This window comes from Oncorhynchus tshawytscha, linkage group LG11 (genome assembly GCF_018296145.1).
Source record: "Oncorhynchus tshawytscha isolate Ot180627B linkage group LG11, Otsh_v2.0, whole genome shotgun sequence".
Classification (NCBI taxonomy): domain Eukaryota; kingdom Metazoa; phylum Chordata; class Actinopteri; order Salmoniformes; family Salmonidae; genus Oncorhynchus; species Oncorhynchus tshawytscha.
In genome coordinates this window covers 12,264,694-12,290,375 of record NC_056439.1, presented here as the reverse complement: position 1 = coordinate 12,290,375, position 25,682 = coordinate 12,264,694, and the positions used below count along the sequence as shown (strand labels likewise).

At 43.4% G+C, this 25,682-nt stretch overlaps 1 protein-coding gene across 1 annotated transcript in view; it reads right to left on the bottom strand.

Moving 5' to 3' along the window:
• Positions 1–16,704, bottom strand: part of LOC112261438 (storkhead-box protein 2) — a 39,845-nt gene extending 23,141 nt beyond the window's left edge. Inside the window, exons 1-2 of the mRNA XM_024436759.2 lie at positions 15,456–16,704; positions 4,907–5,059 (exon numbers count right to left, since the gene is read on the bottom strand). Of these exons, the coding sequence (XP_024292527.2) occupies positions 4,907–5,059; positions 15,456–15,639 (337 nt within the window). The 5' untranslated portion in view covers positions 15,640–16,704. The remainder of the gene's footprint in view (positions 1–4,906; positions 5,060–15,455) is intronic.
• Between the last annotated feature and the right edge of the window lie 8,978 nt (positions 16,705–25,682).

The following is a 25,682-nucleotide window of genomic DNA, read 5'->3' as shown; positions in this document are numbered from 1 at the left end:
TGGCCAGACGGAAGCCAATCCTCAGTAAAAGGCACATGACAGCCTGCTTGGAGTTTTCCAAAAGGCCCCTAAAGGACTCTCAGACCATGAGAAACGAGATTCTGTGGTCTGATGAAACCAAGATTGAACTCCTTGGCCTGAATGCCAAGCATCACGCCTGGAGGAAACCTGGCACCAGGTGAAGCATGGTGATGGCAGCATCATGCTGTGAGGATGTTATTCAGTGGCAGGGATTGGGAGGCTATTCAGGATCGAGGGAAAGATGAACGGAGCAATGTACAGAGAGTTCCTTGATGAAAACCTGATCCAGAGCGCTCAGGATCTCAGACTGGGATGAAGGTTTATCTTCCAACAGGACAACAATCCTAAGCACACAACCAAGACAACACAGGAGTTGCTTCGGGACAAGTCTCTGAATGTCCTTGAGTGGCCCATCCAGAGCCCGGACATGAACCCGATCGAACATCTCTGGAGAGACCTGAAAATAGCTGTGCAGCGACCCTCCCCATCCAACCTGACAGTGCTTGAGAGTATCTGCAAAGAAGAATGGGAGAAACTCCCCAAATAGAGTCCCACCCAAGAAGACCCGAGGCTGTCATCGCTGCCAAAGGTGCTTCAACAAAGTACTGAGTAAAAGGTCTGAATACTTATGCAAATGTGATATTTAATTTGCAAACATTTCTAAAAAACAGTCTGCTTTTTCATTATGGGTTAATGTGTGTAGATTGTTGAGGGGTAAAAAAAACCTCAACTTAATCCAATTTAGAAGTAGTCAAGGGGTCTGAAAACTTTCTGAATGCACTGTATTCTACATAGTTCTTCAATAATCACAAAAATTATTTTTAAAGCGCTATCATCACTAGAGCTGTCATCATATTTCTCTACCCAAATAATGGCCTACAACTTTCTAATCATTACATCATTCAACTCAAAACATACTTCAGTCACACTGAAAGTTTTATATTATTTATATTATTTTTTTCCATTCGATAACAATAAGTATCACAATGTTAATCAAATGTTTAAAAAGGTGCATATCTGCTTCAGACTCAAGAATGCCTAAACAAACCAAAGGCTTTAATGTTTCTTATTTATTGTCAGAAGCAGAACTCACAGATAACATTAATTCAAAAAAATTAAGCTGTGAAGCCTTACAAGTCATGAGCAAGAAATTTAAAAAATTAAAAATATCGAAAGTCAATATGCATTATAACTGTTAGCCTAAATAGCACATTATCATTTATGTTGGGGTAGTTGTCTTACAACTAGCAAGAAAAAGTGTCTAATGTCTCTAGCTTTAATGATAATTATCACAATTTTAATCAAACAATGTTTAAAAGGATCATTTCTGCTTCAGACTCAAGCCTGCCTGAACAAACCGAAGGCTTTAATGCTTCGGTTTATTTGATGGATCTTCCACCAGTCCAGTGGACTGGATTCACTGTCAGCATCAGGAGACTGATGGTAGCAACTGAGTTCCTTTTCTACCAGCTGGATTTCAGTAAGACCTGTAGTAAGAAAGTTTTTTTGAAAAAAAATGGCCAGTGACTTTCACTTTTTAGCTGGCAGTTGTGGTGAAGCAGCAGCAACATCTCCCTGTGCTGGGCTTGGGTTTTCATGTCCCTCATTGACCATCTCTGAGACAGCTCTTGCTTTTATGTGGCCCACCTCCTCCTCTTTGATGTAATGTGTTTTAAACCGATGGTCGACCAACGAGTCTATGTCCAGGAGGTCATATGTGGCTAGGTCATCATATGTCTCATTCAGATAGTCCATGACTATTGTTTTGATGGTTTGGGTGAGCTCTGTTTCACCATCATCAGGTTTCATGAACTCTGTATTGAACAGGTGTAGTACTGGCTTCAAGTAAGACACACTGACATAAGACTCACCAGACAGAGCATCTGTGAATTCTAGGAGTGGGGTCAATGCCTGGTTGATGGACTCCAGAACATCTATATCTGTATAGGTGGGAGCTAAATGTCTTCTTGTCACTGCGCAAAACGTGTGAAATGGCTTTCTCCTGCTCCAGTACTCTTTGCACCATCTTTTGACGTGATCTCCGCCTGGTAGGCGACTCTGTCACCAACTTGTGCTGGGGTAGGCTGTGTTCTTTTTGAGCAACTGCCAGGTCTCTCTTCTTTTTCCCCGAATAGGAAAAGGCACCTACCACTTTCTTACACACTCCAATTGCTCGATCCACCCGTTTGTCTCTACCCACTCTCTCTAAGATAAATCAAGACATTTTAATACAATGTTAAAATCACAATAATCCCTTTTAATCATGTACAAATGTAATATTTAACTTGAATCAGTAGATTAAAAAATATATACACAATATACACAATTGACAAGGTTACTTACTAATGGCCAAGCGCAGACGATGTCCATAACATTGCAGTCCGGTCCATTAGTTGATTTAAGCGGCCTTCATTCGCACCACTATCCGCTGTTATGCAGACCTGTCTGTCTTGACTAAGTCCCCAGGAGGCGAGAGCGTCAATGAGCCCCTCTACTATAGCTTCACCCATATGGTCTTCGGGAAAGTATGATGTTTGAAGGCATTTATTTTGAAGATTCCACTCTTTGTCAACATAGTGGATAGTGGGGCTAATATAAGGCTCTGGCGTGTGACTAGACCACAGATCGGTGGTAGTAGCAAAATACGTCAAATCTGTCTTGAGCTGTTCCTCAACTTTTTACCTACATTCGGAGATTCAATTAAATTGAAAAGCCTCTTGAAACGTTCCTTTTCGACTGTGTTAATTGGTAGCATGTCCTTAGCAGTGCAATGTATAATAGCATTTGGTGATGTCTTTGTGACTTTTTGATGTTTGCTCATAGGGCATAAACGCTGTCAGTGTTGACTGCTCCGGGTGAACATCCCTCGATTGGCTGGTGCTTGAGTGGCGTTTATCAATACCGTTGCATAAACAAACTTTCTGCATGTTCCAAATAGTGATTTTGCTTCAAAAAGGTTGAAAAGGGTTTGTCGTATTACCAGACTTGGTAGCCACCTGTCTACGGCACAAATTGCGCCGAACATTGCTCTGCTCTTTGTCGGACTTCAAAAAGCCAAACCACTTCCAAATATCTGAGACAGTTGAACCCTTTTTATCAATAATGTCTTTGTTGGAAGCTGCTCCTTCTCTATCGCTATCACTGCCACTGTTCTCGCAAACATCACTCATTTTTCATGGGTAATAGTTACTACTCCATCACTCTAGGTGCTAAGTGGTTTTTAGTGGGCGTATACCTCTCCACGTGAGAGTCGTGAAGAGGGCATGACAAAACCTATTCCCCCCCAGAAAAGATTTGGCATGGGTCTTCAGATCCTCAAAAGGTTCTACAGCTGCACCATCGAGAGCATCCTGACGGGTTGCATCACTGCCTGGTACAGCAACTGCTCGGCCTCCAACCGCAAAGCAATACAGAGGGTGGTGTGTATGACACAGTACATCACTGGGGCCAAGCTTCCTGCCATCCAGGACCTCTATCCCAGGCGGTGTCAGGGGAAGGCCCTAAAATTGTCAAAGACTCCAGCCACCCTAGTCATAGACTGTTCTCTCTGCTACTGTATGGCAAGCGGTACCGGAGCGCCAAGTCTAGGTCCAAGAGGCTTCTGAACAGCTTCTATCCCCAAGCCATAAGAACATCTAATCTAATCAAATGGCTACCCAGACTATTTGTATTGCTACTCTGTTATTATCTATGCATAGTCACATTAATAACTCTACCTACATGTACATATTACCTCAATTACCTTGACCAACCGGTGCCCCCGCACATTGACTCTGTACCAGTACCCCTTGTATATAGCCTCGCTATTGTCATCTTACTGCTGCTCTTTAATTATTTATTATTTTATTTATTATTTTCTGTAGGTATTTTTCTTAAAACTGCATTGATGGTCAGGGGCTCGTAAGTAAGCATTTCACTGTAAGGTCTACACCTGTTGTATTCGGCGCATGTGACAAATACATTTCAATCACAGAGATACCGTGATGAGATTCTGAGGCCTATTGTCGTGTCATTCATCCGCCGCCGTCACCTCATGTTTCAGCATGATAATGTATCGCAAGGATCTATATATAATTCCTGGAAACTGAAAATGTCCCATGGCCTGCATACTCACCCGACATGTCACCAATTGAGCATGTTTGGAATGCTTTGGATTGACGTGCACAACAGTTCCCGCCAATATACAGAAACTTCACACAGCCATTGAAGAGGAGTGAGAGAACATTCCACAGGCCACAATCAACAGCCTGATCAACTCTATGTGAAGGAGATGTGTCACACCAGATACTGACTGGTTTTCTGATCCATACTTCCACCTTTTTTTCCTTTAAGTTACCTGTGACTAACAGATGCATATCTGTATTCTCAGGTCATGTGAAATCCATATATTAGTGCCTAATTTATTTATTTAAATGAACTGATTTCCTTATAAGACCTGTAACTCAGTAAAGCCTTTGAAATTGTTGCATGTTGCGTTTATATTTTTGCTCAGTATATAACGCTGCTGCAGCGTGGAACCCTGGAATGAGTGAAGGGGACAGGGATTTTGAATGCCTTTAACAAACTGCCTCTCGACAACTATCAAATGGGCCATGAATGCATACACTACCATAAGGACATTGTGTGTGTGTGTGTGTGTGTGTGTGTGTGTGTGTGTGTGTGTTTTTAAGGGGTTGCAGGGGTTGTGTTAATTAGGGCACGCAACAGAAAGTGTTTAAAAATGTTTCACAATGGAAAATGAACGTTACTTATTGGAGACGGCAAGGCAGTTCCTCCCTATTTCAGTTTGTTTATTCCATTTTGTGCCTAATCAACACAGCCTCAACATACCCATAGACTTAGTAATTGTGCTAACGCTATAAATTTCACACTGTGGCTACTGTACCTGGGAAGCAGGTGGCGAGGTGTTCCATCAGCGCCTCCTGGCTGACGGGCTTGCGAGCAGAGTTCATTGCTGAGATAGCCAGACACAGGATCTCCCCCAGTGGGATGAACTGGGACTGGCTGATAGGAGACATGCTGATGGGAGACACATCACCTGCAGTAGGGAGAAACAGACTAGTCAGTGAATGAACTGTGGGTCTCAGAGTTGGAGTGCTGATCTAGAATCAGGTCCCTCCTGTCCATAATAATCTTATAATCACTATGATTTAAAAGGAAAAACTGATCAGCACTCCTACATAATATAGCCCCGGGATTCAGTAAATGACCGAATCTGAATGGTAGCAAAGCTCAGCAGTCTCCTCCCAGAACTAGTATCGCTTCATATGGTTATAATAGCGCTATCATTTTTAAGTCATGTCAATTAAAGAGGCACAAAGGTGATCATCTGTAAGGGAGATTGGGATAAATTGAGCTCCACTCTCCCCTATAAAATATCCCTGCCTTCTCTCACCACACATTTAGCCAGATCCTACCATATTAAAAAGCATGAGCCTTCAGAAACCCAAGCGTGAATACTCTGAGCCCGGTTCTAAGTGAACTAGTCCTCGCAAAGACAAGGGAGGTGTAACCAATCACAATCAAGTTCAAATTCACCAGTTTTCAAAGCTCTCCACCGGTAATGCACACACATTCTCTCAAGCAGTTGTCTAAGGCACTGCAGCTCAGTGCTAGATATGTCACTACAGACCCTGGTTCGATTCCAGGCTGTATCACAACCGGCCGTGATTGGGAGTCCCATAGGGTGGCACACAATTGGCACAGCGTCGTTAGGGTTTGGCCAGGGTAGGCCGTCATTGTAAATAAGAATTTGTTCTTAACTGACTTGCCTAGTTAAATAAAAGGTCAAATAAAAAAAAGCCAACAAACACTTGGTTAACTTGCCTAAATAGATTTTAAATACATTAACGGCAACATAAATATATACATAATCCCATTCGCTATTGACTTTAGGATATATTAACCAGTTTCCAAAAGACACTATTGTGTTATACAGTTTTAAACTGTTTTTATGTACAGAGGGAGGAGACACGAACCTGCTCCCAGACTGAAGATTAGGCAGACCAACTTTCCAAATAGTGGAGAAGCACTCAAAACCCACTAGTTGTTCTTTCAAGGAAAATAATACAAAAAAGGTCCATCTGAAGACCTCTCGTATTGCCCACCTTACTACAGTTGCAGTAAATATTTGTATGAATTCGACAACACATAATAAATGGAAACCTTTTTCTGAAGTGGATGGTTCCACCCACTACTCTGCCCGTGAACGGTGAAGTTCTTTGATATTTACATTGCGTTCGAGCAAAGTTGATGGAAACTCTACATTTTCACACGTATACAAAACATTGAGGACACCTGCTCTTTCCATGACGTAGACTGACCAAGATAATCCAGTTCAAAGCTATGATCCCTTATTGATGTAATTTATTAAATTCACTTCAGTCAGTGTAAAAAATATATATATTTAATTTAACTAGGCAAGTCAGTTAAGAACAGATTCTTATTTACAATGAAGGCCTACCCCGGCCAAACCCGGACGACACTGGGTCAATTGTGCGCCGCCCTACGGGACTCCCAAGATGTGATGGAGCCTGGATTCAAACCAGGTGCTGCAGTGATCGCTTGCACTATGATGCAGTGTCTTAGACCACTGCGCCACTCGGAGCCAAATAAAGGGTGAAGGGAAGGAGACAGGTTAAAGAAGGGTTTTTAAGCCTTGAGACAATTGAGACATGAATTGTGTATGTTTGCCCTTCAGAGGGTGAATGGGCAAGACAAAATATTGAAGTCAACTAGACAACTACTAGCACACAGCACAGATCCCCATGCATATCCCACAAGACAAGACACCAGAGGTCTCTTCAAGTCCAGAACAGACTATGGGAGGCACACAGTACTACATAGAGCCATGACTACATGGAACTCTATTCCACATGAGGTAACTGATGCAAGAAATAGAATCAGATTTAAAAACAGATAAAAATACACCTTATGGAACAGTGGGTACTGTGAAGAGACACACACACGCACGGGTACAGACACAGGCATATGCACACAAACGCTAGCACACGCACTCTACACACATGTATATTGTAATATTGTTGTATGGTGGTATTATACATGTTGTATTGTAGATATATAGTGGTGTAATAATGTATTTTTATGTACTGTTTTCTATTTTGTTTTGTGTGTGATATAAGTGCCTTAATGTGTTTGGACCCCAGGAACAGTAACTGCTGCCTTGGTAGAAGCTAATGGGGATCCCTAATAAATACAAATAAATACAACTGGGGGAAGCATTGAAGTCAAAATGGGCCAGCATCCCTATGGAACGGTTTCGACAAATTGAGGATGTTCTGAGGGCAAAATGGAGGGATGCAACTCAATATTAGGAAGGTGTTCCTAATGTTTGTTATATATAGTGTACCAATAAATACTATTTATCCTTGGTGTTGCTCAGTATCAGCAGCCCAATTATATATTGGTAATGGACCAAATGCTTATGTGACTATAACCATGTTTCCATTCAACCATTTTTATGCGAGTCAAGTACGTGTCGGATAAAAAATATTTTTTAAATCACTATAGGCCTGACGGAAACACATTGTCAGTAAACTTCCCTAAATGTCGACAAAACAATATACATTCAACAGGGAAGAATGATTTTTTTGTCAGTGAAATAGATCAGGCGAGTATTGTTGATAGAATAGATGTCACACCCTGACCATAGTTTGCTTTGTATGTTTCTATGTTTTGGTTGGTCAGGGTGTGATCTGAGTGGGCATTCTATGTTGGATGTCTTGTTTGTCTATTTCTATGTCTGGCCTGATATGGTTCTCAATCAGAGGCAGGTGTTAGTCATTGTCTCTGATTGGGAACCATATTTAGGTAGCCTGGGTTTCACTGTGTGTTTGTGGGTGATTGTTCCTGTCTCTGTGTTTTGCACCAGATAGGGCTGTTTTTGGTTTTCCACGTTTATTGTTTTTGTTAGTTTATTCATGTCTAGTGTCTATTAAAAAACATGAATAACCACCACGCTGCGTTTTGGTCCACCTCTTGGACCGGGAGCATTCAACCAGGTAGGGTTGGGCAGGCTCGGTGCTCAAGAGCTCCAGTGCGCCTGCACGGTCCGGTCTATCCAGTACCACCTCCACACCCCAGCCCTCCGGTAGCAGCTCCCCGCACCAGGCTTCCTGTGCGTGTTCTCGGCACAGTACCACCAGTGCCAGCACCACGCATCAGGCCTACAGTGCGCCTCGCCTGTCCAGCGCTGCCAGAGCCTTCCTCCTCTACAGCGCTGCCGGAGTCTCCCTCCTGTTTAGCGCTGCCAGAGCCTTCTGCCTCTACAGCGCTGCCGGAGTCTCCCGCCTGTTCAGAGCTGCCAGTCTGCAAGGAGCTGCCAGTCTGCAAGGAGCTGCCAGTCTGCAGGATGCCGCCAGAGCTGCCAGTCTGCAGGATGCCGCCAGAGCTGCCAGTCTGCAGGATGCCGCCAGAGCTGCCAGTCTGCAGGATGCCGCCAGAGCTGCCAGTCTGCAGGATGCCGCCAGAGCTGCCAGTCTGCAAGGAGCCGCCAGAGCTGCCAGTCTGTATGGAGCAGCCAGAGCCGCCAGTCAGCATGGAGCAGCCACAGCTGCCAGTCAGCCAGGATCTTCCCGATCCGCCAGTCAGCCAGGATCCGCCAGTCAGCCAGGATCCGCCAGTCAGCCAGGATCCGCCGGAACCGCCAGTCAGCAAGGATCTGCCAGAACCACCAGCCAGCCAGGATCTGCCAGAGCCTACTACCTGCCCGAGCTTCCCCTCATTGCCGCGCTTCCCCTCAGTGCCGAGCTACCCCTCAGTGCCGAGCTACCCCTCAGTGCCGAGCTACCCCTCAGTGCCGAGCTACCCCTCAGTCCCGAGCTACCCCTCAGTCCCGAGCTACCCCTCAGTCCAGTGGGGCCCTTGGTGAGGACTACTAGGCCAAGGTCGGTGGCGAGGGTCGCCTATCTAAGGACGCGAGGCAAAGGGACTAAGACTTTGCTAGAGTGGGGTCCACGTCCCGCGCCGGAGCCGCCACCGTGGACAGACGCCCACCCGGACCCTCCCCTATGGGTTTAGTTGTGCGGTCGGGAGTCCGCACCTTGGGGGGGGGGGGGTTCTGTCACGCCCTGGTCTTAGTATTTTCTTTATTAATTTGGTCAGGCCAGGGTGTGACATGGGTTTTGTATGTGGTGTGTTTTGTCTTGGTTTTTGTTAGGTATTGGGTTTGTATATTAGTAGGGGTATCTAGCATAGTCTATGGCTGTCTGGAATGGTTCTCAATCAGAGGCAGGTGTTTATCGTTGTCTCTGATTGGAAACCATATTTAGGCAGCCATATTCTTTTCTGTGTTTGGTGGGTGATTGTCCTTATGTCCTTGTTCTGTCTCTGTGTTACTTTGCACCAGTATTAGGCTGTTTCGGTTTTCGTGTTACGTTTATTGTTTTTGTATTTGATTCGTGTTTACTTTGTTTCATTAAACATGGATCGCAATAGCCACGCCGCATTTTGGTCTGACTCTCCTTTGCCTACAGAAAACCGTTACAATAGAATAACTGTCAAGTAAACTACAGTCACGTGATGCTATGTGGTCCACTGACTATGACTTGGAAAAGAATGCAGTTTATTAGGCTACAGATTAAATAAATGATGATGAACTTTACATGGTGATGAAAGTGCACGGTGATGAGCTTGATACTAATTTCCAATAAATATCAAGGGTCTTAATTTGTATGCTTAATTTGTGTTTGTCTGCCAATTGAAAAATAAATATTATGTTTCTGTTATCCACAATCTCAAAATGTACCCTCTGCACTATATTTGCGAGCTATTGGCAAGAGTGCATGTGCATTGGCAAATTTGCCATTTATCGCAGGGCTTTTTGTGGCAAAACCATTGACAGAATACAACATGGGATAGAAATACAAAACTTCTGTTTTTAATCAATAAATGAAAAGTTAAAGGACAAAGTATTTTTTAAAAGTATTTATTCATTACACACAGTTTGCTATTCGCAACAAGCCAGTTTGATGGAAACACACCACTGCTGGTAAATGCACATATCTTTTTGAGGGTGGAAAACTAGCTAGTGACAAAAACTGGAAGAACACAACTATTTTCACCATATTAGCTGAATTTCCATCCAATTGGCAACAGATCTTCAGGCTGAATATTTAAAAATCGGCATTAAACAATACGGGCTGTGCGTGATGATGTAGTGCGCATACAAATGTATTTTTCTGTTAAATTCCCACGTACCAAAAAGACCCCACCATGTCGAATGAACAAATTGTCGACATTTATAAAATTGTACCGGCATTTCCTGTTTCACAGCCTATTTTTTTCATGCTTCAGGTAATTCATCCACAAGAAATGGTTGGAAACCTGGTAATTGATGCTAACACAGTTACAATGACTAAAACAGGGCAGTTAAGCTTGACATTCATTCATTTATTCTTGCCGGGCAGGACACCAGTGTTTCTATTATTCACCTGTCACATTTCTCCCACAAATTTCCTTCATTTTTCAGATGGCATATAGAATTTACAGCTTCTCATAAAAGCAAAACAACATAATTTGTACAGTAATAACTGGGTTCTTGCATTGTCATTACTAAGAACATCAACAATGACAACTCCGCTGCCTGTATACAGTCCATGTTTGAAGAATGCAGAGAAGAGAGAGCTATTAGTGCTTCCATCTGTCAAGCTCCTCTCTGCTACCCTTTTATACAATCATCCTGAGGAAATCCTACAGAGGTTAGTCAGTGGCGTCAGCATCTGGGATGGCCAGAATGAGGGTGATTATGTTTAGCCTAGTTCAGTACATGAATGTGGAGCGAGACAACAAATCGTTTATTGATGTACTGTAACTTGAATATTTGAATGAGAGTTTGAGTTGCACGTAACTGTAATTAGGATTTGGCCCGAAGTGAATAAGAGAGAAAGAGAGAAAGAGATATACAGTACCAGTTCCAGAGGCTTAAGAGGCGTCATCTTAGTGGCTGACTGATTTTCTACAACTCAAACAGCTGACTGGAGGCGGGGAACAAGGGCTTACTCACGCAGCCTCCTCCCTCTCCTCTATACATATTACTACAGAGAGGGCTGGCTAACACCACAGCACTACCATGGCCTCATTTCTCTACCCACGCCTCAAATGCAGCTGGGGCCCAGGTCCACACGGTCCTAGCCAAGAATTGAGCCAGAAATAACATTTAGCCTTCAGATGCTTTTGGGAAACCGGGCCCAGCTCTACTTCAAAGATAAACAGACAGTCAAATGTTAGATTACAAGCACATCTGCTTCTGCATTGCTTACAGTGCCTTCAGAAAGTATTCATACCCCTTGACTTATTCAACATTTTATTGTGTTACAGCCTGAATTAAAAATGTATCAAATATTTATATTTACATAAGTATTCACACCCCAGAGTCAATACATATTAGATTCACCTTTGGCAGCAATTACAGCTGTGAGTCTTTCTGGGTAAGTCTTTAAGGATTTCACACCTGGATTGTGAAATATTTGCACATTATTATTTGCTAAATTCTTCAAGCTCTGTCAGGTTTTCACAGCCATTTTCAAGTCTTGTAATAGATTTTCAAGCCGATTTAAGTCAAAACTGTCATCTTGGTGGGCAATTTCAGTGTATATTTGGCCTTTTGATTTCAGTTATTGTCCTGCTGAAAGGTGAATTTGTCTCCCAATGTCTGTTGGAAAGCAGACTGAACCAGATTTTCCTTTAGGATTTTGCCTATGCTTAGCTCTATTCTGTTTAAATACAATTATTGCACACAGAGTAAGTCCATGCAACTTAATATGTGACATGTTAAGTAAATTTGTACTCCTGAACTTTTAGGCTTTCCATAACAAAGGGGTTGAATACTTATTCACTCAAGACATTTCAGCTTTTCATTTTGAATGGATTTATAAAAACATTTTAAAACATAATTGCACTTTGACATTATGGGGTATAGTGTGTAGGTTAGTGACACACAATCTCAATTTAATCGATTTCAAATTCAGGCTGTAACACAACTAAATGTGAAAAAAAGTGAAGGGGTGTGAATACTTTGAGGGCAATGTATTTTAATATTTATCATCGAATAGTTTCAGATTGTTGTTATTTTATGGCCTCTATGTGTTATACCCAGCATGGCCATCTAAAGTACCTTGCCTCATCTTAAGTGTCCCCATCTTAAGTGTCTCCTCAATGATTTAAAAAGGAGTGGTCTGGTGTGAGAACAATAGTGGAACTCTATCCAGCCTATTCCTTCACCAGTCCAATGCTTTTAGATTCATGATGGGGAGTGTAGAAGTGCACACTTATGGAGAGGGGTATTGAAACGCAACCATAGAAAGGTATGCTTTGACCACTAGGGGCCCATCTGTGGAGGGTGGCGAAATGCAGGGGGTCAAGCAGTTGCTGCAGTCCGCGATGCTTGTTTATGGCTGAGAACTTGTGTTAAAATGTATGGATTGATATGCTACATAATTCCCCCAAAACCATCCATAGCATAACATGATATTACTAGCCGTCTACTTAACCCTGTACCTTAGAGCCTGCTGCCCTATGTACATAGACATGGACCACTAGTCACTTTAATAATGTTACATACTGTTTTACTCATTTCCCACAATAACATGTGCTAAATATGTACACTACCGTTCAAAAGTTTGGGGTCACTTAGAAATGTCTTGGTACACCAAAGCTAGCCTAGTACCTTATGATAAGCTGTAGACCACATCTACCAAGAGAGGTCTCATCTATATTGTTCGTAGCCGTCTATTTACCACCACAAACCGATGCTGGAACTACGACCGCACTCAAACAACTCTATAAGGCCATAAGCAAACAAGAAAATGCTCATCCAGAAGCGGATTACAAAAGGGAAACCCAGACACGAGCTGCCCAGTGACGCAGGCCTACCAGACAAGCTAAATGCATTTAATGCTCACTTCGAGGCCAGCAACACTGAAGCATGCACGAGAGCACTAGCTGTTCTGTACGACTGTGTGATAGCGCTCTCGGTAGCCGATGTGAGCAAGACCTTTAAACAGGTCAACATTCACAAAGCAGCAGGGCCAGACGGTTGTGTTTCGGGGGATGCATGGCTCTTAACCTTCGTCTCTCCCGAGCCCGTACGGGAGTTGTGGAGTGGCCATTTGATTAATTGTTCAGCAGTCTTATGGCTTGGGGGTAGAAGTTGTTAAGGGGCGGTATGCGAATTGAAGTGGTCTAGGGTATCCGGGAGGATGCTGTTGATGTGAGCCATGACCAGCCTTTCAAAGCACTTCATGGTTACCAACGTGAGTGCTACGGGGCTGTAATCATTTACTTCAAGGACGGTAGGAGCGAAGTATTCATACAGGTTCCAGTTGTCATTAATCCAGAGCATCCCAAACATGTTCAATGGATGACATGTCTGGGGAGTATGCAGGCCATGGAAAAGTGGGACATTTTCAGCTTCCAGGAATTGTGTACAGATCCTTACGACATTAGGCCATAAATTATCATGTTGAAACATGTGATGGCGGCGGATGATTGGCATGACAATGGGCCTCAGGATCTCGTCACGGTATCTGTGCATTCAAACTGACATTGATAAAATGCTATTTTGTTTGTTGTTCGTAGTTCATAGTTCATGCCTGCTCATACCATAATCCCACAGCAACACGGGGCACTCTGTTCACAACGTTGATATCAGCGAACTGCTCGCCCACACAATGCCATACATCCTGTCTGCCATCTCCCCAGCATAGTTGAAACCGGGATTCATCCTTGATTCATCTGCAACGTGCCAGTGGCCATCGAAGGTGAACATTTGCCCACTGAAGTCGGTTACGATGCCAAACTGCAGCCAGGTCAAGACTCTGGTAAGGACGATGAACACGCAGATGAGCTTCCCTTAGAAATCCCTGCAGAAATTATTTGATTGTAGAAACCCACAGTTTCATCAACTGTCCAGGTGGCTGCTCTTAGACGATCCCGCTGGTGAAGAAGCCGGATGTGGAGTTCTTGGGCTGGCGTGATTACATGTGGTCTGCGGTTGTGGGGCTGTTTGGACGTACTGCCAAATTCTCTAAAACAACATTAGAGGCAGCTTATGGTAGAGAAATGAGCATTCAATTCTCTGGCAACAGCTCTGGTGGACATTCATGCAGTCAGCATGCCAATTGCACACTTCCTCAAAACTTGAGACATCTGTGGCATTGTGTTGTGTGACAAAACTGCACATTTTAGAGTGGCCTTTTATTGTCCCCAGCACAAGGTGCACCTATGTAATGATCATGTCGTTTAATCAGCCTTTTGATATTCTACACCTGTTAGGTGCATGGATTATCTTGGCAAATGAGAGATGCTCACTAACAGGGATGTAAACACATTTGTGCACAACATTTGAGAGAAATAAGCTTTTTGGAACATTTCTGGGATCTTTTATTTCAGCTCATGAAACATTGGACCAACACTTCACATGTTGCGTTTTTATTTTTGTTCAGTATAGGTCGCTGATGTTGGCTAATAAATTAGCTAGCTTGTCAAGCAAGGAGATCATGTAGTTAGTTAGTCTGTTATGAAACATTACAACTTAAACAAGTCACGCCAATGAAAATCAAACTCCCTGTTTAGAATATTTTATATTTCATGCCAAAACATCTCAAAAATGAATTGTATTGCACAACAATGACTTGGTTTTAAATTACTTTGGGATGACTTCTATATTAAATTTAAAATATGCTAAACGGGGGAGGATAAACAAAAGCAACGTGTGGATCGTAAATCCTTGTACATAGACTGCTTTTAAGGTAAGGAAACAAAACATCTAAATATGCAATTTAGCTGAAATGTCCCTTTAAAATGTACCACGGTGTCATTAAAAACAGACACCATAAACTACATTTTCACTTATACCCCAAATCACAGTCCTATCTGACACTTCACACAACAATACTAGATGGACAAGCATCTCACAGAAACATGCATGACATATGGATATGCAGATCCCTTACGGCACAACCCATGAATCAAGGGGAAAGAAAAACCTGTGATGAGAGGGGGTTCAAAGATTTAGCTCCAACAACATCCCACTGCTTCCCTTTTCAGCCCTTGGTTGTACTAAATACTAATATTAACGTTCTAATTTATAAATAATCAACCGCCATGATGCAATATCCTTGCCTGGGACTATTCAATTCCAATATTGTCTTTACCCTTTAACTATGTTACTTCAACTTAAAAATACATTTTAAAAATCACATTACAGAACACAGACACTCACAAACTACCCTTTGTTCTCACATATTCCATATCAATAGATACCCCCTAGTTGACTTGGTATCATGTTGTCTTGGAAGAAACCAAGACGTTACTAACCCTCACGTACAACTTTACACACGCTTGCCAACATCGGAGAAAATGGTGAGTTAGGGATGGTAGTGGTTGTGGTGGGTGGGGGTTGCTGTCAGGCTCACCTGGCATTTGGTAGCCCTGGGGGGGGCCTGGTGAGATGTGGGGTGGAGGAGGGGGAGTGTGGTGGTGTTTCTGCTGGAGACGGAAGTCCTTCTCGCTCCGGGAGCGGGTGCGCTCCGGCAGCCGCTCGGACAGGTCCGAACTGGGCCAGGCCCGCCGCAGGTTGGTGCTGCGGGTATTCTTCATAGCGACCCCAGGGGCAAGCGGCCTGCTACGGGGGCTACTACTGGGTTCGGGGGGAGGCCAACCTGAGGCTTAGTGCCTCCCCCACATCAGCAGGGTCGCCCCGTGCAATGGATCAGGCGAGAGACATGACGGAGGACCAGCGTGCACGCTTGCATACACACACACGCACGTTTAGTCATTCACATCCACAGGCAAGCTACTACAGCCGCCTCTCAATCCAGACTGCGGTGGATTGGCATCTGCTGCGTTTTCCCGGGCTGATCCATTGCGGCGGTGGTGGTTGCGCCAGGCATCACCCTTTTTTTATGTCAGCGATCAGTCCGAACCACCATTTGTAGCATCCCTGTTCGCATGCGTCGGGAGGCGCATTACGTAGCCGCTATGCTGCGGAAGGGGAGGGGGTGGCAGGGGTAAGGATGAAGAAAATGGGGCATGGGAAGCAAGGAGGGAGGATAGCGAGGAGAGATGGAGGTGTGGGAAAGTAAGGTTGGAGGGGTTGGTTCAGGTGAATGTAGTTTGTTTGGGGTGGAGGGGAATTGGGGGAGGGGTGGAGGGGAATTGGGGGAGGGGGTGGAGAGGGAATAGATGGGTAGAGAATCGGCAGTTTAGCTGTAGAGGCTGTTCTCCGACAATAGCTCAATTCACCATGGGAGCTATAGGCGGAAAACAAAAGAGCCCCCCTTTGAGGAAAAAAAAGAGAAATAATAGCGCCCTTTACCCTGACCTCCACTGAAAAACTCTACAGATTGCAGAGTGTAGCGGAGGCCAAATCCACCGCGCCAGACCCGCTCGTCCTCGACGACACCACACCTGGAAAGGGTGGGGAGAGAAAAAAAGGCGCATAGAATGGAGCGCATATAAATAAAACAAAGCCCAGAATAGATATCCTCCTCTCTCGTGAAAATCCAATACGAGAATCCAATCCTAAAAGGCTCGTTATATCATCCATTCATTCAACCAACAGAGCTGCAGCTAACTCCAGTCAACGGCCAATGTATTTCAACGCCAACCACCGCAGCTGCCGCTGCTCCCAGAACCTCAAGAAAGAGTGTGTGTGTGCGCGCGCGTGCCTGCCCACTGCGCGAGATTGTGCGTGTGTCTGTGTCTGGGTGACTGAGATGATGGGAGGGGTAGAGAGAGCGAGTGAGAGACCGAGGACAGACGTATAGCGGTGAAGAAAGAAAATAACAACATTCACACACACAAAGATGCAGCAACCACATGTGTCCTGCAAGCAATTTATTCCAGTTGGATAAAGGGACTAATGAAGAGAAAGCCTCTGGTTGAATGTTTTTTTTAACCAACCCCTCTCTCGTTCTCTCCCTCCCTCTCTAACTCTCTTTCTCTCAGCTGCCTCTCTTAACTCTCTCTCTCTCAGCTGTGCAGCGCCACTGCAGGAAAGGGGGCAGGATAAGCATGAGACCCTCTCCCTCTCATCCCCTCTTGAGACATGTCCCATGCTAATTGAAGAACTGTCCTGCATTACATGCAAACTGAACAACCCCCAAAGCTTGGCTCCACCCCCAGCTTCTGGCCCAGCCTATGAAAGCTCTGCTACTAGATTGACAGAGAAAGTGCTAAAATTGTTAGCGCCTCTAAATCACCACTGTATAACAATGAATGGTATTAAAAAAATACAACAGAAACACCATCAAGGATTTGCTTCATCCATATTCACATCAATTTCACATTTCTTATTTCTATTCAAAACCGCATATAGTTTTACTTGGCTTACAATCATTAAATGTTTTAAACACAACAGGGATACTTCCTTCTAAAGTCATGCTTAGGACTTCTTTCCCCTATTCCCACTCGTAAGTGACACTGAAGACAACTTAAAGGGGTCCCATCTTGATCATACAGTAAGACCTTATCTACATTTATCTAGCCTACAGAAGACCATTTTTTTGTGTTTAATAAATGTCGTAGTTCAACAACAACATTTGGTAGACCAGTCAGTCCTTAACTCTGAGGTTTGTATCTTTGAGGTGATAGGGATTAGAGGTATGAGGATACGCAGCTTCTCCCCACCCACAAAGACCCCATACACACTCGGGTTGAACAACTGAGGTACAACTGATATTTTTGTGATACAACGGAGAGTTTGTCTACACACAAAATGTTTACACAACCATTGTGCAGTGTCTCCACAACACTTGTGTAATTAGATCAGACAAACTCTGTTGTATCACAACAGTTGTGCCAGACGTGTTGTACATCAGTTGTACAACTTGAGTATGTACAAAGCCAAAGGTCTTTAATCCCTTTCCCCTCAAAATTGACATTTTTTTGTATTTCAAGGATGTTAATAATTAATATGGGCTATGGCAGAGATGAACTAATGAGATCACAGAGGCTTCTACACACACACACACACACACACACACACACCTAATTAGATGAAACTTTTTGGGGGGCGAATTCAATGTAACATTGCTATTACCAGGCATCATCCTCCATGACTCCTAGCGTGAACTCTTAACTATTCTGAAAATTATAGGACTAAAACCACATGCAATGACTTGCAATAAACTTAATTCAGCATCAATGATTCTATTTAATCACAATTGTAAACCAATATGTTATTTATGCAAAAAAAAAAATAAACAAACTCAAAATAACATGCATGAATTTGGTTTTACCTTTCCAAATGTCAGGGGCACACATGGCATTCAGACGTTTTTATCTCAATATCAAATCATTTCTGGGTAACAAATTTCATTAAAATGCTCAACAACAAACAAAAAACACCCCAAAAAACTATTTCGCAAGCAAGATTTTTGCTTGGACTGTCTGGGAGTGGTCCTTGATTGACCTAACTGCGCTCAAAAAATGATGGGTTCAACTGGAGTTCTTCTAAAATCCTCAAAGATCCCCAAAGAACCTTAGGGTTCTTCGCAATGAAAAACAGCCCCAAACAGTTCTTCAAAGAACTTCTTAGGAGGTGGGGTTCATCGAGGAACCCCCATATTTCCTGAACTATATTCTGTCCCATATATTGTATATTGTTTCCGTAAAGCCAACATGGCTTTACACTCATTAACGTAAATTCCAATCTAGAGCAGTTCTCACTTTTGTGAGAATGAACTAGCTAATGTTAGCTTCGTTGACGTTAGCTAGCTAAGTTAGCTGGCTAATCAACTCAGTAACATTAACTAACTAACGACGGTGACCTGTCCAGACGAGATTTTACAACGAACTGAATCGGTCAATGGAGGGCTTCCTCTTTATATAGCCTGCTACAGCATGCAATACTATTAACTCACAAGGGGGCATAACATTACATGTACAATACTATCCCATTTTGGAAATGTTACATGTATAAAATATTGAACAATGTGTACAAAGATCGCTTTAAATCTGATATTAGGCCTGTATGGCAGTACTTTTACTGTATGGCAATACTGTATTGGCGAGTGCTTTCTCCAATATGTTTTATTTTGCATTAAATTGTATGTCGATGCCATTTATCTTTCAATATTTATTTAATATATACACTAGCGTTCAAAACTTTGGGGTCACTTAGAAATGTACTTGTTTTTGAAAGAAAAGCAAAAAAAATTGTCCATTAAAATAACATCAAATTGATCAGAAATACAGTGTAGACATTGTTAATGTTGTAAATTACTATTGTAGCTGTAAATAGCAGATGTTTTAATGGAATATCTACATAGGTCGTACAGAGGCCCATTATCAGCAACCAGATAGGAGTCGCCTCTTCACTTGTTGATGTTGAGACTGGCGTTTTAACGGGTACTTTTTCATGAAGCTGCCAGTTGAGGACTTGTGAGGCATCTGTTTCTCAAACACTCTAACATGCTGACCAGACCGGACACGTCGCGTGCGCGAGCGACACAAAATACATTTAGAAATCCATGTTATTCAAATATTGCGCCCACACTGCTTGCGCACACCAACGAGCAACAGCGATGCCAAGGGCTAAAATAAAACTCCTTCCTATTTCTGACGCAGATCCGGCTGCAAGTCCTGCCTCTCCCATCTCCTCATCGGTTTATAGAAGCAGGTACCCACGTGCCATTTCCTCATTGGTTATACCCACGTGGGTGATTGAAAGACAAAATGTTTTGCCGGTAGTCGTGGCAATACAATGAAAGTTTAGATGCGATCACCATATAAATTAAACAATGAAATAGCCTGGAATGAGGAGAGATGACTAGAAACAATTCGGTTGGCCGTTTTGTGTGTGGATTAATTGTCAGAGTAGAGGTCCTTGTGCATTTCAGGTAAAATAACAAATCAGGACAAATTAGATATCCCAGGACAAATTAGCTAGCAACAGCAAGCTAGCTGGCTAAATTGCCATACATGTTTAATGCTTTTTCGGCCTGTCCCCAAATTAATGTCATTGGTTCAGAGTTTATTTTGATATTTGAACCTGCGAGGCAGGGGTGAGGATATCATCCTTTGTGGGCTATACTCTGCCTTGTCTCAGGATGGTAAGTTGGTGGTTGAAGATATATCCCTCTAGTGGTGTGGGGGCTGTGCTTTGGCAAAGTGGGTGGGGCTATATCCCGCCTGTTTGGCCCTGTCCCGGGGTATCATCAGATGGGGCCACAGTGTCTCCTGACCCATCCTGTCTCAGCCTCCAGTATTTATGCTGCAGTAGTTTATGTGTCGGGTGCCTAGGGTTAGTTTGTTATATCTGGAGTACTTCTCCTGTCTTATCCGGTGTCCTGTGTGAATTTAAGTATGCTCTCTCTAATTCTCTCTTTCTCTCTTTCTTTCTCTCTCTCTGAGAACCTGAGCACAAGGACCATGCCTCAGGACTACCTGGCATGATGACTCCTTGCTGTCCCCAGTCCACCTGGCCGTGCTGCTGCTCCACTTTCAACTGTTCTGCCTGCGGCTATGGAATCCTGACCTGTTCACCGGACGTGCTACCTGTCCCAGACCTGCTGTTTTCAACTCTCTAAAGACAGCAGGAGTGGTAGAGATACTCTTAATGATCGGCTATGAAAAGCCAACTGACATTTACTCCTGAGGTGCTGACTTGCTGTACCCTCAACAACTACTGTGATTATTATTATTTGACCATGCTGGTCATTTATGAACATTTGAACATCTTGGCCATGTTCTGTTATAATCTCCACCCGGCACAGCCAGAAGAGGACTGGCCACCTCTCATAGCCTTTTTCCTCTCTAGGTTTCTTCCTAGGTTTTGGCCTTTCTAGGGAGTTTTTCATAGCCACCGTGCTTCTACACCTGCATTGGTTGCTGTTTGGGGTTTTAGGCTGGGTTTCTGTACAGCACTTTGAGATATCCGCTGATGTAGGAAGGGCTATATAAATAAATTTGATTTGATTTGATCCTGCTATTTTAACAGTCCCTGAAGGACAATACAGAAGCGGTATTTGGTCTTATTCCTTCCATTTCTCTAATGTATTTTGTAATAAAATTAGCATGTGTAGTAAGATCATTGCTTTACTTTACTAGGACTCAAGACCACAGCAGCGATCCTGCTCTTGCCCTACCTCTTCAATGATGACCCAAGTGGCCTTACGTCCGTGACAAGGTATGACTATGCACAAATAATCTGTCTCTTCATAAACATAAGTGTGCATGCTTATATAAAACTACAGCTGAACATGTGTATTCATCTTTTCTTACTTTTGTTGACACAGATTTCACCGTTCCCCACTCCTTTATTGCACATGGGCGGAAATCCATTTCACCATGAGAGTGAAATCCCGCTGGCCTTTGATGGGGCGAACATACATGCCCTAGAGGACGTTCCCATGGGACTTGGGGCTCTGCTAGGGCTGGATTTTTTATTTTCTGTTAAATTTCCCAAAAATGTCAGAGAAACACTTATGTTCTTAAATTACTATGTTTTGGGAATAAAGATGGCAAACTTCCTAACATAACTAAGTGGTTGTTGGACACACACACACACACACACACACACACACACACACACACACACACACACACACACACACACACACACACACACACACACACACACACACACACACACACACACACACACAAACAAAAAAAAAAAATCTGTATTTAGCATCAAGTCTCCAATATTGTTAGTTTACCTATGATACATTTTTTATGCATGTTGTTTTTATTGTACATCATTCTTTTTTATAAATGTCATGAAAAGCACTATACAAAGTACATTTATTATTTATTATGGTCTGACATGTCTGCAGAAATGTTGCAATTTTGTAATGTGTTTTGTTTGGGATATTGTTTTGTAAATATTAATTCACATTTGTGGTGGCACTAAATAAACAATGAATTATTGAAATCAATATTGTTATTGTTATTATTTAAATATGTTTTATAAAGGAGGGACAGGGAGTTTATAAAATGAACCCCAAAAGGTTCTTTGAGGAACCGTTATAAGGGGTTCTTCGAAGAACTTATAGGGGTTCCCACAAAAGGTTATTCGAAGAACATTTTAAGGGTTCCCCCACAGTTTCATCATGAAGAACCCCTAAAGGATACTCCAGGCCCCTCCACATTCTACATTTTAGAATGTGGCGGGGCCTAATGGGAGGGATATGTAACCTGAAAACTAGCTGTTATTGGCAGATACAGTTGAAGACGGGAGTTTACAAACTCTTAGGTTGGAGTCATTAAAACTCATTTTAATGAGTTTCATTTTTCATTTTTCTCAAATCTACAGCCGGTACGGGGCATGGAACCCCGACTGGAATACCGGCATAATCTCCCCGAGGACTCCAACAGGCCCCTCAGGCGCGACGCCCGCTGAAGGCCCATTATGCTAACCAGCTAGGCCAGCTAGCTACCGAGAGCTACTTGGAACCCTACTAATTCCACGACCGGTCTATCGACGTCACCGCATGAAGAGGCAAAAACAGACTTAACCCCATTGCGACGTCCCCCAAAGGCTAACTTTCTAGCCCCTGCTATCTGCTTGCTTGTTAACCCGGCCTGCTAACTGCTAGCCTGCCCCGGTCTACTAACTGCTAGCTTGTTTATCCCCGGTCTGCTAACTGCTAGCTTGTTTAGCCCCGGCCTACTAACTGTTAGCTTGTTAGCACAGGCCTGCTAACTGTCTGAATCGCCGTGTCCCCAAGCCAGCCAAACCACTCACTGGACCCATATTTATTTTCAATCTCTTTTCGATTTTTAATTCGATTATACCTTCCGGTAACCTGCCTCACCCAATGTGATACGGAATCGCTATATTTTTTATTTTAGAATACATTCAAGAACCTCCAGAAGCTAACCAGCTAATTAGCTACAAGCTGTTTAGTCATTGTTAGCCACAGCTAGCAGCTTTTACCTTCTGCACAGCCAGCCCTGTTTTTAGCCTGGATAATACTCGCCAGTCTACCAGTATCGAACTGTCTCTACACAACAACGCCGGATTCCTGCCGTAAATCCCTGGACCACGACTTCTGATCTTCACAGCTAGCTTGCACCCAGTACCGAAGCTATCCCTGAGGCACACCTCCCAGCCTACTCAGCTGTTCATCCGAACCCCACTCATACACGGCTAGAGCCCAATACTCCACCGGATCCTTGCTGTAAACTCTGGACCTTAGCTAACGCCACTGCCACGAAGCTAGCACCAGTTAGCCGTGAGCCAGGCACATCTCCCTGCTAGCAAACCAAATTCTACAACACCTCTTTCACCATCTGGCTTGGATTCTCTGTCGACACGGCCCCCCGCCGCACGTCCACGACTGGTCTGTGCCTTCAACGGCCCCCCTACCACCTGCGGGCTACTAACTTTAAACGCTGTGTCGCTCGCGTGCTAGCGTAGTGGCGGCTTCCCTGTTCCATCGACTGCTGCCCCCTGGACACTATGATCACTTGGCTACGTAGCTGATGCCTGCTGGACTGTCCATTAATCCCGGTACTCCATTCTGTTTATTTATGTTTTATCTGTTGGCCCCAGCCGCGAACTCAGGCTCTGTGTGTAGTTAATCCGACCCTCTCTACCTAGTCATCGCCATTTTACCTGCTGTTGTTGTGTTAGCTGACTAGCTGTTGTTGTCTCACCTGTTGTTTTAGCAAGCTCTCCCAATCAACACCTGCGATTACTTTATGCCTTGCTGTATGTCTCTCTCAAATATCAATATGCCTTGTATACTGTTGTTCAGGTTAGTTATCATTGTTTTAGTTTACAATGGAGGCCCTAGTTCCACTCCTCACACCTCTGATACCTCCTTTGTCCCACCTCCCACACATGCAGTGACCTCACCCATTATAACCAGCATAGATACAGAGATACAACCTCTCTTATCATCACCCAGTGCCTGGGCCTACCTCCGCTGTTCCCGCAACCCACCATACCCCTGCCTGCACATTATGCCCTGAATATATTCTACCACGCCCATAAATCTGCTCCTTTTATTCCTTGTCCCCAACGCTCTAGGTGACCAGTTTTGATAGCCTTTAGCCGCACCCTCATCCTACTCCTCCTCTGTTCCTCGGGTGATGTGGAGGTAAACCCAGGCCCTGCATGTCCCCAGGCACCCTCATTTGTTGACTTCTGTGATCGAAAAAGCCTTGGTTTCATGCATGTCAACATCAGAAGCCTCCTCCCTAAGTTTGTTTTACTCACTGCTTTAGCACACTCTGCCAACCCTGATGTCCTTGCTGTGTCTGAATCCTGGCTTAGGAAGGCCACCAAAAATTCTGAGATTTCCATACCCAACTATAACACTTTCCGTCAAGATAGAACTGCCAAAGGGGGAAGAGTTGCAATCTACTGCAGAGATAGCCTGCAGAGTTCTGTCTGACCCATCCCTTATATTTTACTCCATGTGTAACTCTGTGTTGTTGTCTGTTCACACTGCTATGCTTTATCTTGGCCAGGTCGCAGTCGCAAATGAGAACTTGTTCTCAACTAGCCTACCTGGTTAAATAAAGGTGAAATAAAATTAAAATAAAGTAAATAAAAATCTGCCAAGATTGCCCTTTTTGGCTCTTGCAACATGCATCCTCCCGCATGTCCACAACATAGGATAACTCTCAAAGGAAAAAAGATGAATCTTTAGCAACGACGCTTATGCTGTGGGTAAGTAAACTAAACCATATTTTGGCTAGTTATACAGTACATAAAGGGACACTATATATTATATTTATCTTGTGGCCCCAACTTTAAACACACTTTTGGATATGCATGAATTGTAAGTCATCCAAACAGGTGACCCAGCTGGCAAAATATGGAACATTATGTACATTTTTAGTTTTTAAACTGGTTCTTGTTGAAAGGACGTCATATAACCTGATCCTATAACCTGATCCAACAAGTCTCTGTTACAACCAGTTTTGCCTGTCGGGAAAGTTTGATACTCACCAATCTGATTTTCTTAAGGGTAGGACCCAATGACTGTATATATGAATGGTCAAAGCCATCGATCACGTGACACCATTCATTCCTTTCTGAAGACTCAATAGGCATTGAAGCCAAATTAAGTCGGTTCAGATGGCATCTCATGGAGACATAACATGTGCAGTTTGAGCTCCAGTAAGTGACGTTGCTGGGTAGCTCAGTGCTGCCACCTCTCATTGATTAGCAACTAAATTATCCTTATAACTCTTTCTGTTTGCAATTTTAAAATAATAGGTTCAGGGACATACATTTGGTGTATTAAAAGCAATTATTGGTGCCATGATAATCTTCAAACCACTTTTTTATTTACACAAAGATTGTGTAAATATAGTGAATTTTTCCATTCACTATAATAGGGGATCCTGTTTTCTGCTAACAATGCCTGCAGTACCATGGTCAGCCTTGAACTCTGTGGCTTCAATGAGAGGGGGCAGTATGGTACGGCCACACAGACTTTGTGTATGCAAATTCCGATTAAACCAATGTTTTTTTAATATGAGTCATCTGCTGCCAGATGAATGACACCAGAGACAATTGTCTATAAAATAGTCGCACAATATGTCTGCTTCAAAGTATGCAACTAGTCCCAAAAAAGTAGAGATGAGTTGACAGACAAAAAGGACCACAATGTACATTATATACGATTTTATCCGTGCCCATGCATCTCGGTGTGGCCGTACTTGTAGGCCATCGGCAC